At 52.9% G+C, this 14,943-nt stretch overlaps 3 protein-coding genes across 3 annotated transcripts; 2 read left to right on the forward strand and 1 right to left on the reverse strand.

Moving 5' to 3' along the window:
* Nucleotides 1–519: 519 nt before the first annotated feature.
* Nucleotides 520–1,435, forward strand: PG998_013742 (uncharacterized protein; the record flags this gene model as incomplete). Its single annotated transcript, XM_066880558.1, has 3 exons — nt 520–967; nt 1,025–1,061; nt 1,129–1,435. The coding sequence occupies 3 exons, from the start codon at nt 520–522 to the stop codon at nt 1,433–1,435; spliced, it is 792 nt and encodes a 263-aa protein (XP_066724697.1).
* Nucleotides 1,436–7,260: 5,825 nt separating this feature from the next.
* On the forward strand, nt 7,261–7,674 carry PG998_013743 (uncharacterized protein; the record flags this gene model as incomplete). The annotated part of the gene is made up of 1 exon (XM_066880559.1): nt 7,261–7,674. The coding sequence occupies one exon, from the start codon at nt 7,261–7,263 to the stop codon at nt 7,672–7,674; it is 414 nt and encodes a 137-aa protein (XP_066724698.1).
* A 6,556-nt stretch (nt 7,675–14,230) lies between these two features.
* Nucleotides 14,231–14,881, reverse strand: PG998_013744 (GDSL-like Lipase/Acylhydrolase; the record flags this gene model as incomplete). Its single annotated transcript, XM_066880560.1, has 1 exon — nt 14,231–14,881. The coding sequence occupies one exon, from the start codon at nt 14,879–14,881 to the stop codon at nt 14,231–14,233; it is 651 nt and encodes a 216-aa protein (XP_066724699.1).
* Nucleotides 14,882–14,943: the final 62 nt, after the last annotated feature.

A 14,943-nucleotide genomic window follows, 5' to 3' on the forward strand; every position in this document is an offset into this window, starting at 1 on the left:
CCAATTTGCCGTGTCTAGTTACGAGGCGCTGTTGAGAGGGCTGGCAGCAGCTGGCATGCCTGAGCCACTCGGTGCAAAGCAGTCAGTCCTACCATTCCACCTGGCCGATTAGCCTTGCGATTGTCACATCACTCACGCAGAGCTCCACTTAACGCTTCGATTCCCATCGTATGCCCGAATTTTTGCTTTAGCTTTTCGCCGCCCTCAAATGGTATTTTGGAGTGTCATCGACAAGCTCACCATGACGAAAGCCCGTAATCACCACCACCAAGACAGCTGTCTCTCGCCTTGATTGCCGCCCCATAATCCCGGTTCTTGCGATACAACGACGTGCCAATTGTACCTCTAAGCTGGACATTATTGGAAACCAAACATCAGCCGGAAGCTCCGGTGTGTGGAATATTAGTGCATTTGATTGATTACTCGGAAAACCTCGCTGCTGAGGGCCACCGCCACGGGCTCTGTGCCTGACAAGTGTATCAAAGGGATCGCCCGTTCAACTCCCACAAACTGCACACCATGCTGCGAACTACGCTACGTCATTATATGACCCTCCTCCGTCCTACGGGGAGGCCGGCTTTGCGTGATGCGGCGCAAACATCGGGAAGGGCAATATGGGCACGAAACTTCGGTCAAGCAACACAGTCGACGATACAGGCATCTAGGACGAACCTATCTTCCGTACGACAGAAATTGCCAAGCTACACTTTCCGACCCAATCAAGCCATATGGCGAGCGCCGCGCCGCGACTTTCACCGCACTTCGCGGCTTCGCGACGCCAAGACCGCGCCCAAAGGAACAAACGGCAAGGGTGCAAAAGCCAATGAGCCACAGGGTTTGAGTGCTCGCTTGAAGAAGTTATCAAGAGAATACGGCTGGTCTGCCGTGGGTGTATACTTGGCCATGAGCATCCTTGACTTCCCTTTCTGCTTCCTGCTCGTCCGGATAGTCGGAACGGACAGAATAGGTATATTAAAACAGAGGCAATCAAGCGCATATGCGGTGCATGCTAACGGCTTCGCAGGCGCTCTGGAGCATTACGTCGTGTCCAATGCGAAAAAGTGATACCCGAGAACGTGAAGACCTGGTGGCATGATTATCGAACGGCTATGAAAAATGCTGAGAAAGAAAACATTGGAAACGACGACATCAGCGAGGGGTTGAGATGGCGACCTGGGGTGTAGAGGAAGCTGAAGCCCGGAACAAGGCGGAAGCCAGTAAGTCCGACAACAAACCTGACGCGAGTGGATGGCTGTCGCTAACCCGGTATTTCAATCCAGGCCTTGGTACTCAACTGGCACTTGCCTATGCCATTCACAAGAGTTTCATCTTCATCCGAGTTCCTCTGACGGCGGCGGTCACACCCAAGGTTGTCAAGGTCCTCCGATCTTGGGGCTGGAATATCGGCAAGAGGGCGAGCAAAACCAAGAAATAAGACCCGACATCTTGCTGGACATGACCTCTTAAATGTAAGACGTATCAGAACGGAGGTTGCCTCTCTTCTGTCTTGGAGTTTTGGTGCCTCCATGGACCGTAGAATTCCATGATAGTATGATGGATGTGGTTGCTCTCTAGACGATTCTGCTCATGCAGATACAATTATGTACACTTGTAAACTAATGCAACACTCCAATACCTGCCATGCAACCAGTACTTTTACCAACTAACGTGATTATCTCCGTCGTGGTTCATCGCAGAGGGGCACTGACAATATTGTCGGAGGTATAACCCCGGCGGGCGACCGTGCTTTGCTGGTCTGTATTCAGTGCAACGCGCTGCATGCAACGATGACCCTTGCGTCGATCCCGAGCTGATACAGGCTATATCTCTAGCCTACACCCGCTGCACGTCTGTCTGGATGGAGACAGCCATCGCGAGCCCACGCTAGAAGCACCCCAGAAGAACAAGAAAACAAAGGCAGCCAGCACCTGGACCGGCGTTGGGCCATAGGTCTTTCGATTATCATTGATGATATGCCGTAGACTCGTTCTTAGCGGCGCAACCCAAGCGCATTATCGTGGCTCTCTGGATAACACGGCATCTCAGACAGGGCTCCCAGGAAAAAGGGACTGGCTGAGAGCTAAGAGGCGGTCCAGTGTGCATGTAGTCTAGCCAGTTGCCAGCGACCCGCTGCCTGTATCGATCGACCCATATCTCCCGGATTTGCGGATTTTGCGAAGAGAAGGAGGCTTTTGCATTCGCGGTTCAATATCGGGTTAATTGAACTCTTGTGCCACTCTCCTCGGAGCAGGGCTGTTTCAGGTTCAGTAAGCGGCCGGGTGCGCATTGCCAGTCTTCTCGCGATGATGTGATGTTGGGTTGTCACTAGTAGCTACAGAATCGTATATCCTGGACGTGAAAGTGACAGTGGTGTGGTTCGGGTAGTCGAGGGGGGAACGGAGGGGACGGCTTTGATCGACACGGCTACTGCTACTGCTACTGCACCAGTACTACATACGTATTGACCATCGGTTGCGTGTTTGCATGTAGGCAATGCGCATTTGCATAGATACAAAGAGGCTCGGGGGCCTTCCATGCCATGTGCGCGCGGGCGTTTGCGACCATCCCCCTCCTCCTCCTCCTCCACCACGGCCGGGTCAGCCATCGGAGGTGTTTCCACATCGGGCAGATCGCATGGGAGCTTCAATCCGGTCATGTGGGGGAAACCTAATTGCCGGCATTGTGTCGATCTGCCAGATCTCTCTCCCGAAGCAGCGAGACAAAGATATCCTATTTGCTTTAACTGGAATCATGCACAATGCCCTTTTCCCATCAATTCTCGTCGCAGGATTATAGCAACTCCGTTAGAACTCCGTTAGTTACAGTAGGCTGCTGCGGGCTTTGGTGCCAGCCCACACGTTCTGCTTCCCCGTCGACCTCTTGGCCAAACAACGGCCGTACGGGCCAAACACCTACCGGGATCCTCGTGAACCTTGTGGCTGCCCTCGCAATGTCAGAGCATGGAGGGCCAGGCCGGGACGGAGTTGCATGTTTTGGGTTTGCTGTTCTGTCAGCTTTCTATAAGCAAAAGAAGTAGTCAGTAGTTGTGGCAGAGGGCGGTGTATTCAAGACACACGGCCAGATCCAAGAAAGACGATCACCATGTCTGACTAGTGATATACGTACCTACCCATAATACCTATCGTTCCACTCACTATTGACCTTGGAATTTGGGTCTAGAAAGAGGATCTTACGAAATAGAGTTCATCGTCAGTGAATCTCCATGCTGCATGTAGTCATTCCGCGCAGCCATCCCATTTTCTTTCTTGCATACCCCCCTTCCCGTTTTCCCGGTCCCTCTTGGGAGGGGAAGGCTTGGGGGGTATCATTTGACAAAACGAACATCCAGGCGGCCCAAGTCAGCCGTTTGAACACGGTAGACCCCAGGAGCGTTCAGGTCATGATCGAGTCATCGATAGTCGCTAGAAGGAATCCCATCACGGCTAGGCAGGCTTCTAGCGCTTCTATCGCAACGCCGGCTCAGTTACAGGACCCCTTTACTGCCCTTCCCCCGTCTGGTAAATCCGCCTTTGACTAGAGAGCCGTCGTGCGAACAAACCATCGGTATACTAAGTATACATATGCGGGTAGTCGCTCACAAGCCCGGCCACCATGTGGAAGCCACAATTTCAATAAGGTTTTGACAGTGAACTCAGAAAGGTATGGCCTCGCATCTAGTGGCCAGCCAAAGTCGTCAGCTTCCAACCCCGCTAGTAGTAGTTCAAAGTTGGGTGTTGGCAGCCTCTGATGGGCGCTTATCTTGTCCGGCTTCGACATTCGAGAAGGGACGTTTTAAGATTAAACACTTGGATAAGTTGCATGCCACCTCCTCTAACGTGACGTAGTGGCATGCCGCCGTACGTAACCGGGAGACGATGGACTGCTTGCAGCTATCATTTCCTTCCCTTCTGGCCGGGCCAAGCCAATGTGCGGCTGCACAGTTCCGTACGGGGGGTGGTGCCTTGCGCCTGAATAGTACCTGCCACTATACGGCAACATAATATCTTGACTGGTCAGTCATGAGCAAACCTTTGGGCGTGTCTCTGGGTGGAAGCTTATAGCTCGCAATCTTGTCTTGAAACAGTTTAGGCAGGCCAACCAATTGGCGTCTCAATTGAGAGACGCCGTTTTTAAGTCTTGACAGAATTCCTTATTCCGCCCCCGTCTCGACTTCATACTTCGAGCGAGGGGCCGGCACGCTGGGAGGCTGAGCAGGCGAGGAGGGGAGGTAGCAAGCTGAGACGCTGTCAACCGGCGCCGTCGCAACCAACGAGCCCGAACCGTCGCGCCAACCTTGGCGTTGCTGGTGTCTTTCGGGTTGGCTCCCCAGCCCTTGACATTTGCTTTTCTTTTCTTTATTTGGCTGCAAAGTCGCATCGATTCACACCCAAGCCACGTCAAGGGAATCCCGCTCCAGAGCTTGTATGTAGCAGACCGGTCTGCTAGTATCCAGATACTTGATCCGCGCCGTGCCACATATGAGCACGACCTCCCGTTTCTGAATATAGACTGTGCCAACCGTATGGTTGGGAGAGGCCATGTTGTTGTGTCGTCCCTGGACATGTATGCGCACTTGACTTATGCAACAGATCACGCCACGTGATAGCGCCTTGTTTTGAAGCGTTTAGAGGCTGTCGACTACCGGATCTCGGGTGTTCAAGTCGTCGTACGTACATAGTAGAGAGAATGAACCCCCACTCAGTGCCTGTCTCGTCGTGGCACCACAAGTCGAACAAAAGGGCCTTGCGCGGCGGCGGTGAAGGCCTCTGGACGGGTTTGACTAACATATAATCGAACTCTGAACTGACTCGTTGGAATGGCGGCCAATTACGAGCAGAAATGGTGCCCAAATAGTAGTTGTATATGTAGGCTAGACCCACAGCCGACGCAGGTGGTGACCGTATCCACGGGTTTGGAACATCGAAACTCAACGAGCCGCTGTGCTCGCTACCGTATGTACACAACGTGCCGGGTTCCAGTCTAACGTGACGTAAACGCCAGGATGGGGTCTTTTCAAAGTTCCGTCACCCAATCTAGGTACGCATTTACATTGAGTACAGTATGCATGCATGTACTTTTCGACGGCGGCAAGTATGTAGGTATGCAGTACAGCATGCTTGGGTTGGGTTTATTAAGCTTCACTGGTAGGGGCTGTGTACTGCAAAGGAGACGAGGAGACGAGGAGACAACCTACCTGACAACCCACCAGCCTGCCAGCCTTGTCTACCCGACCCGAGCCGTGACACATATTTGCTTTGCCGTCGGGCCTTTGCACTCAAATTGCCGGCCTACTTTGCTTTGCAAGCAATATGTCAGAAAAGACTTTCCGTACGAGACGAAACTACCATGACGTGGTGGGCAGGCTGTCTGTCTAGTCGAAACTCAGCGCCGAACTCTTTTTCCTCTCTCCGGTAACACGATCCTATTCGATGCATTAGTCTTTCCAGGTAGTAGCTAATACCGATAGCGTCGCGCGTACTAGTCTCGTCGTTGGCGGGCCTTTGCCCACGAAAGAGAGACGGACGAGGCGTGTGGTGGTGGTGGTGGTGGTGGTGGTGGTTGTTGTTGTTATTGTCTAACCCATCTTTTCCCTGCTGGATGGCACTTGATCGGATTAAAATAAAGATGGTCCCCTGAAGTAAGGTTCCCGCGCCGGTCACTCTAGAAGCCAGGGATGGACGAGCTAGAGGGCATGGCGGCGTTTTTGTTCTCTCAGCTTGGCTGGGCGGATGACCGCCGCCGATCAGGGAGGCAGCTCTTCTTACTTACACAGGGCCACCTACTCCGTACTTTGCACAGTATCGTGGCCGTCGGCGCTCAGTGACGCCAAGCACCGCGGCCCAGAGCGGTTTCGACTCTTGCTCGGCCGCTTGGTAGAACCTCAGACGGGAGAAATCAAGAGTTCTGAGAAAACGTGGTGTAAGGGATGGTTCCTGCTCAATTCACTGGCGAACAGACAGTTCTCGTGGCTAATCTGAAGTATCGCTGTCAGGGCCCGTGTGCTGACTGACTGACAGCAGGCTGCTCGTCGTCCTTGAAATGTCATATGCGTCTGGCTGCATGACGTTCCTCTCTACTCAGGTCACGCACGACTTGCTTGGTTGCATGCTTGGCCTGGATAGTAGCAACTTCAAGGACCCGACCGACTGACTAACCAACTATGCAGCGTAGGTGATGCGCCAAAGAAGGAAGAGACAACTAGGCACCGGTAGAGCAGGAATCGGGCTGCTTTTCGAGCCATCGTAATAAGGCTGGGCTTTCCTACATAGGCCAAAGGTGGATTTCCATGGACCACGGCAGCATCAGCATCAGCATCAGCATGTATGTACATACATATAGCATGGTGGTGGTGGTTCCCCCTGGTGGGGTGAGTGACGGGCAAGTGGGCTGGACGGGCGGCGGGCGACGAGGGAGGTACCTAGGAAAAGGTACATTGCATTCATTACCATTCATCCATTACCTGCTAGGGCCTATTACATGCCATATGCACACACCACACACCCGACACATCAATTGCTGGGTGCTGGGAGCGCATACATACTTTCTGCCTGTACGAATCAGGTAAGAGCTCCGCGAGTTTAATCCTCCTTCCCCCTTGACCTTGACTGACTTGCAGGCCCATTTTCATGGGGGGCTGTTCCCTACCAGGGACCACAATACACACTTTGAAGCTGATCAATATGTGGGCAACGTACTACGCATAGTGTGTCGTGGAACGAAGCAAAAGAAAGAAAGAAGAAAAACCCGTAGGTACTTGTTCTGCTTGTAACAGCCAGTTTAGGGTCAGAGAGTTCGCGTGTGAATCGGATCATAGCTCCGCCCCTGTCCCTGGTCGCGTCTAGTCGATGACATTCGCATATGTCGTAGGTCGAAGCTCGTAGGTCCGATGTAGTATACACACAAGTTGCTATTAAAGGGCGAGCTGATCCCTCTTGCACATCACGGCTAGATTCACGCACCAAGTCCACACTTTACAACTACTGGGTGAGCAACAGCATTGCTTTCCTGATCGAGATCTATTTCTTCCAGAGTTACACACAAGCAACGTCTTCTGTACTCTCTGTACCTCTACTCCTGCTGCCACATTGTTTGCTTGAACCCCCCCCAGACCAGAGGACGCATACACTATTCGCCTTCGCCTCCGCAGCAAAGCAAACACTGGTTCGGCACCACCGTTTGCTGCTTACGAGCCCATCAAAGCCAAGAATTCGCCTCGCCTCCTCGCACATTATATACCATATTCACCTACCTGCCTTCCCAATGACCATGCTGCTCGTCAACCCTCAGGAGTCGCACTCTCACTATTACGTGAACTACCGGATGCCCACGCCTCCTTCCGAGTCCTCCACCATCTTTCAGCTCATCAACATGTCTTCACAACAATACCAGGACTCGGCACCGGCGGTGATGTCGTCGGCGGCGGAGAACAACGAGGTGGCACAGGCTCTGGAGATTGCGCGAGAGAGCCCCGACGGCGCCAAGGACCCCGTCGTCAGCAGCATCCTCGAGAATGCGCTGGTCCAGATTTGGAACAAGGTGCAGGCTCAGCCCGACACGTACGTGATGTCGCGGGACGAGTTTGCCGTGTTCAACTTTTTCCAGTACCGCTTCGCAGGCAACAAGACGGCGATGGCGGCACGGAAGCGCTACTGGGACAACACCACCGGACCGTAAACGGGGTGGCGATACGGCCTCTTGTTTTTACTCTTCTCTGGTGGTCGGCCTCTTCGGCATCATTGGGGGTGGGCGATATTTAGTCCACAGTGGAGAAAGCCGGTAGATTCCTGCGATGCAATGCCGGCACGCACGCCTGCCACTTACATGCAATACGTCCAATACCTTTTGGGCGGACGCCTGGCATTTTACAACAACAACAACAGCATGAGACCTCATCAATGTCTACACAAGTCAGCAAACACAAAAACAGCCGCTGCACATGTCGCCCACCACCAAGTACAATCATGGACAACAGCATTCCATATCGGAAGCTTTATGATTCCAGGGTCAGAGCTGAAGAGTCAAATCCCGAAGGGTGAACAAACCCCGATGAGTCGACCCGTGATGGCCCCATAGCGGTCGCAATGGGATTCTGCGACCCCACCACTCCAATGGCGACGGACGCACCTCAGCAGCATCCGGGAATAATCGCTCTGCAAGGGAGTAAGCAAGGGACCCCTTATCTTGGCGGCAGACCCGCCTTTCTGTCCCCACTGCCAAATCTTTCATGGTTCCCATTGCAATTTTCGGACATGATGGCATTATGGTGGGCAAAATGAGGCCAATCGTCAAACGCGCCCATCTACCGACCGGACCTTTGTCTCCTGCCGTGCCTGAGGCCTTTTGGCAACTCGGCTGGGCGTGACTGCCTTCCCCCATCCCCCCCGCATACAGTGTACAACGTGCATGGACTACACTGTTGCACTGTATTTTCCGGAGCTGGATTTCATGGCGTTTTGCTTTCGTTGGCGTTCCTGCGAGCTGCACACTGGTCAGGTCAATTGATCAGCCTCTATCATCAGAACCGGGACTGGCTCTTGGTTGCTGCCATTCTGCTGGGATGGATGGCCTTTGTTTTTCCCACCCTCATATCATAATACGACCAACACCAGCCACCCGGCGCCTCTCGTGGGAGGCAAGGCGACCAATATCTACTTGGGGCCCACAAGGCTGGCTGGACAGAAGTCGATCCTGAGGACCGGCGATGGGTTTATTCCCGTTCTGGACGCGGCTGCAGTCAAATGATATCGGGTATCTTCTTCTCGCGGCCAAGGGACGGCATTGTGCCAAGCCAATTGTACGGCCCTCGACCTGATTCGTCACCACCCACATTTCCAACAGGATATGGGCGAGTATCTCACAGCGCCCTGACGTCAAATCTTCCAGGGTTTTGCAACCTGACAAGAATTCGCTGCTGCGACAATCTATTTGGGTATTGCTTTGAGTTCCCGGTGAAATTGACATAGAACCTGTTTCTATTTTGCTTTTCACTTTTCTAGGGTTGGAATGGCGCGAGACTGGGGTATACATGTGGACGTGCTACTTTTGTTTCGTATCTGTGTTGTTTATCTGGCTTCAGCGACATGCCCACAATATCTATAGAAAGCGTTGTCACTACTTGTCGATCAGCAATTATACCCGTTTTAGTAACGAATGGCAACCCCTTGTTTTGTATTTGACTATTACACTTTATTGAGAAATCATCGTGACCATGTCCTGTCCGCAGAGAGTGTTTGGGTGGCAGTGAGTGGCGTATGGTGTACGTACCACTCGTCCGCATCCCTTGCTTTGTAAATGCGATGAGGATCATGCCAAAGTCGTGTATGCATGCGCATGATGCAAGCTTTGCCGTTAGAATTGCCTTTGTGGACGGATATGTCATGCTCCGCAAACCGCATGCTTCAGCGGCCCGGCGAATACGGTTTCCGCCAGATGGTCACGCCGAAACTAACGCTGCCTCTAACGGAGACGATGGTACCCAACACCAACAACCTTTGCCAGTCCATGACGGCTGAAAAAGTCAGATAGCTGGAGGCCTGTGGTCGGACACCAGCATTCATTCAATTTTGGCGCATGACCAAGAGGAGAAAGTTTGACGTCCCGCAGCGATCATCAGCGCGTTCAAACTGGATGCTGATTTCAACACGACCTTCCTCTGCCCGTGTCGTGTGGCAATAGCTGACTACAGCCGCGCGCTTAACTCCGGGGGCCAAATCTGGCAGCTCCGACAACATGTCGACGCATCGGGGCTATGGGCACACTTTAACAGGATTCACAAAAGACCATCGTTCCATTCCCTTCATCCGCGGAACTCTCGCGGACAAGGACTCCTGACACATTCTGCTTGTAGACAAGCTGTCCACCACAACGAATTCGGCCTATTTCCGAACCTTCGTAGGGGCACCTTGCCTTGCTGCCCCCTTTCGAAGTGGACGACACGAACTCAAGGCGGGCCAGACTGGTTGGGTCCCTTGCTTCGTAAGACCAAATAACAAAGTCTTGTTCTCACCAAGGGCAGGCCGAAACAAATAGACGGGCCAGGCCAAGGAGATAGTGGGCAAGAAGCAAACCTTAACCTCCGCAACCATTGCAGCGCGCGGCACAGTACCGCAGCAGCTTACTATGAGGTACCTACCATGGCGGAAAGGGGTGGTGGTGCGAGGCCGAGCGAGCCCCGAGAGCGCCTGTTGTAAGCCTTTCCCGGCACCGAAGGACCCATGGACTACATCATACCTTGACAGACCCGCCGGAAAGACGTCTCTGCCCAAGATAAACCACCGAAAGAGCAGGAAAACCTTGGCAAGTGCCCCGAGTCTTCACTTGACTCAGATTTTACGACATTCGTCAGCTCGCACGATTAAGGTAGCGGAGTCGACGACATGGTCAGGCAGGCCTGAAAACCGTTAGGGTCTGCCAGCGCCTGGCTGAAGCCGAGGCTCAACTGCCAGGGGGAGGGGGCCCACGGCCTGCGAAGACGTTGGCAGCACTCGGATATAGATGGGGCAGTCTCAAAAGTCCCCTGTCCGATAGATATTAACAGAACTGCGCGCCCCCTTCGATTATTACGGCCGCCCCAGCAAGAATGGTAAGGATGCGATTTCACGATGCCATCATTGTGGCAGGTCACTTATCATTTGCCCATTTTCGTCTTTTTCACCTTTTCTTTCTCCCTCTAATTTGGCGGCGGCAGGAAGCAAAAGCAGGATTTCCTGGCTACTGGGACCCCTGGGAAGTTGATCGGGCCCCACGTCGGGATTACCAAATGCTCTGTCAAAGTTCATCGTGGTGGGGGTTTTCCCTTGCCCTGCTTTTCCCCAGCCGAAACAAAAGACCCCGTTTTCCTACTTGAGAAAACACTCATTGGCCTGTGTGCTACGTTGTGTTTCGCCAGTAGACAAAGGCTTACTGTTTGCTTCAGCTAGCTAAAAAGAAATATTAGAAAAAAATGAAGGAGCGCTTGCAATGCTCTAGATGTTTGCTAATGATGAACTAGAATATTGACCTCGGATTTACACCAGGAGCCTAACAAAGATACAAACCCTGTCCCGGATATATCCCTTATCGAGATCATGTACATACATTGCCGCCCGCCCCTCTTTGGACCCCGAAATATGTCCTCGCAAGTCAAGATATCGCACAGGACGGCAAGGCCGGCTCTCGTTGTTGGACGCATCTCGTGCTGATCTCGTGGGTCTGCACGGAGTGACCCGTCCGGAGGGATTGTTGGTGGCCGGAGGAACTTCCACTCCACGGGTCTTGCCTATCACGGTACTTGGAAGCCAGATGCCGGCAGAAGGGATGGGAAGCAGGCCGAACCATGTCCAAAGTATCAATCAGACCACAACACGTAACATGGCGGCAAACGTACGTACAGGCGGTATGTGGTTTTGTGGCATCAGGCTATGTAGCAATGGGGCGGAATGCTCATGGAAGGGTTCTGTGGCCCTTAGACTTTGCAGGGCCGGCGGATTCCCTTCGGCAGAGCCACGTTCGAAACTTCCGACAACTGTCGGGTTCTGGCCCGACAATGCGGAAGCGATGTGCCATTTCTCTCTCTCATTCATTGTATCATCGGAAGGGCCATGGTAGATCGCGAAACTCTAAATCAATAAAGTGTTGCCTCTGGCTCGCGCCCTTCTCGCCGTGGCCCGTAAATGTCACCTCAGGCAGGTCGGACCCCTGTCGTCTCGTGCATGTCGGTACCTTGTGGGTATTTTGTCTTTCGCACAATTGCAGATTTCCGGTCGCTAGGTGTCTGGGTGTCTGGGCTTGTGGCTTCTGGGGCCAGCGGCCGTTTAACCAGAGTAGCATTCGTCCCGGAATTGGTAATAGCAAGTCGATTTTGAGTTTGCGCTAGGACGCTTGGCGGCTGAGAGATGCTAGAGATGCCAGAGAGGCTAGAGAGGCTAGAGAGGCTAAAGAGGCTAGAGAGATGGTGGGGGGAAGCCAGAAGGGGAGCTGCTGCCAGAAGCTGCGACGCCGACAGGGGCTGAGAGAATGAGCTCGTCTGCCTACCCGAGCCTGCGAATAACATGGCTACAATTTGACTTGTCGTCAGCCCCACCATCAGCAACTTCCATCTTCTGCATGAACCTTAAACCACCAACCAAAGCACCTGCCAGCGCTTTCTTTGGACAGGTTACGATGCAGCCCTTCCGTCCTATGCGCGATCGGCGGTTTCTATCGTTTTCAATGTGACATTCGATATTGGCATCTACATCCCACTGTAAGGAGACACGCAGTGGGTTTTGGGTCAATTATACTTTTCACGTCAGCCGGTAATGCGCTTTCTCGATTATTCCCGACTTGGATCAGCTTCATTCACTTGGACCTTTTCCTCCTCCCGATCTTTCCAAGGAAGCCAAACCCACAAACAAACAGTGAGGCCCTGTCTGAGCCACCTACACAGCAAGTGAGTTAATTAAGTGCTTCTTTTCTAGTGGTGTGCTAATAAAAGAAATATGAGAGCTGACAGAGGTCGAAATTAGTGAAAGCCACACACACCAAGCATATGGCACAGCAATCAGAGTTTGATTGTTTGACGAGTCTCCTTCGTCCATCATCGCCCCACATGATGGCTGCCGAGGCGCAAGAGCTGACCAAACCTTCATCTTTGGGGTTGCTTCTTCCGCCTTGCAAGCCCTCGAGAACGGTGGCCCCGCCTGGGAGGGACGCGGATTGCTTCTTCTCTGGACACGGCAGAGGACGGGGGCTTCCGCCGCATTAAGCATGTGCTCCGTGCTGGCTCGCTTAGCATCTGCTTTTGCCTGCCGCGATCAGATCCGTTCAGTCGGGCGCGCCCGGTCCCATCGTGGCCTCGCGGGAACATACAAGGGAAAAAAAGAAATTCTCGAGGCATGCAACTATCCGTCTGACAGACGTCATCGAGCACTTCGTATATGCCGGTGGTGGGCGTGCACCGGCTCACCAGACCAACGAAAGGACAACCTTTCCTTCGGGATGCTGATTGGCTTTTTACCACTACGGGAGCTTTAGCCGATCGACTTCTCCTCGTGTGCAATGGATACGATGCGTACCAAGTGCGCACATAATATCGGAAACTGCGAGGGCGGAACCGGAGCACCTATCATCTGCTCGCATCCCGTCTCTTGCTAGTCGGAGCGGCCGCATCTCTTGGTCTTGTGTCTTGTCGCTTTTCTCGCATGGCTTGCTTCCGCTAATGGCCTGAGGATAGGAAAAGCAACGCGGAGGTTGCTCCTTACCCGACCGAAACTCCATCTAAGCACAGATGGAAAACGTGCTGCTCTATGCCCATCCATGTACATTCATCGCCGGTGCATCATGGAGAGAGCTGCTGATGGGAGCCTCGAACATGGCCTCGAACGGTTGGGCACCATTGCCAGGGGCTGAAGCTTGACTCCCAACCCGAGAACGAGGTGCTCCCGATATACCAATGTTCCTTGCCAGGATTCGAGCCTTTTCTCAATTACCTCACATTTGGTGCTCGTGGTCAACAGGTCACCGGATCTCGATCGATGTATCCATTCATCTACCTCCATGCCGCCGCCTTTGAAAGGCTTTAGCCACCATTTCGGGATCTGCTGGCCTCGAACAGGCTCCCTCACCGAGCGGGGCATGCTGATAGCAACTACTGACCGGTGGCATTAGTTGTCATCAAGTTTCTTGGAACCACGGCAATCTCTACGGATGGCTAGGGGTTGACATGAGTCCCTATTTCATTCACGTGCTCAGCAAGTACTGCACTTGTCATAGGTGTACACCTGTACCCCTGAATAGTTGTCTGACGTCAAGATATTTCAGCCTTCAAACAAAGTATCGATGTGTTTTATTAGGGTAGAGGATACATTTCCTAACCCCTTAATACGACCTAGACTGTTATACTGCAGCCAATCTCTGACGTTACAGCTAGTATCGAAGACGCATAAAGCACACATGCCAGGATTCACTCCATCGACAATCACTCAAGAGTGCGGGGGTACACTGTTACCACATATGCGAACAGGTACCAGCGGTAAGCATTCATGTTAATAGGGGTTGAAAGCTAATTCATGTAGAAAATTGTGGGCAAAGCTCAGATTAATCTTTCACATAGATATCGCAGTACTATATACTTCGAAGAGGTATATACAATCTGATATGTATTACAAGAAATGAAAGCCGGGGTATCGCACTGTGGTAAGGCCAAAACATATAACTCCTCATGAATCCCAATAACGCCGATGGTATGCAAGCAAGAGACGGTTAGAACTCCTCACGCACCACCGTCGTCCGGGAAACCTGCCAGGGGTTCGGCCTTTCGCAGAAACCCGGCCAATGTAGCTTGGACGATGGCGTCCATCCATACGTTTGCCATCTTGACGTAGCCGGCGTCATTAGGATGAGTTCCATCCTGCGTGATGTCGGCAAGCGTGGGGCCTGCAGCTCCTTGCATGTCGGCGAAGACGATTTGACGACCCTGACCTCTCAAGGTGTTGACAACATCGTTGTACTGGCTGTTAATCTGAAGCGCGCGACTCTGGGCGTCGGCATTGGCGTTCGGGATAAGCGATGACAATACCACGGTTGCTTGTGGTGACTGGGCGAAGATGTCGTTGATCATGCTCGTCATTCGCGCTCCCGCGTTGGCGACGTCCCGGTTCTGGAGGGCATCGTTGGTGCCTGCGTTGATCAGGACAAGATTGGGCTTGGTGATCGGTACATTCTGGTTCGACTTGTCATGCACCTCGTCAATGACGAAGCCCGGCCAGCCCTCGTTCTCGTTATCCTTCATGGTTCCGTTCGGATGGCTTCCCACCATGTTCACTGGGTTTCCGAAGGCCTTCAATTTGTTGCGCAGGGCTTGGCGGTAACCGTTGCCATCGCTGGACGCTATCCCAAAGGTGATGGAGGCGCCGAGTGGCATTATGCGAAGCGGAAGCCCGTTGACCAAAGCTAGTCGGGCATCGACATCCTTGGTTTCCACTT

The sequence above is a fragment of the Apiospora kogelbergensis genome (assembly GCF_038363985.1).
Source record: "Apiospora kogelbergensis strain CBS 113332 chromosome Unknown utg000009l_segment0_segment0, whole genome shotgun sequence".
Classification (NCBI taxonomy): Eukaryota; Fungi; Ascomycota; class Sordariomycetes; order Amphisphaeriales; family Apiosporaceae; genus Apiospora; species Apiospora kogelbergensis.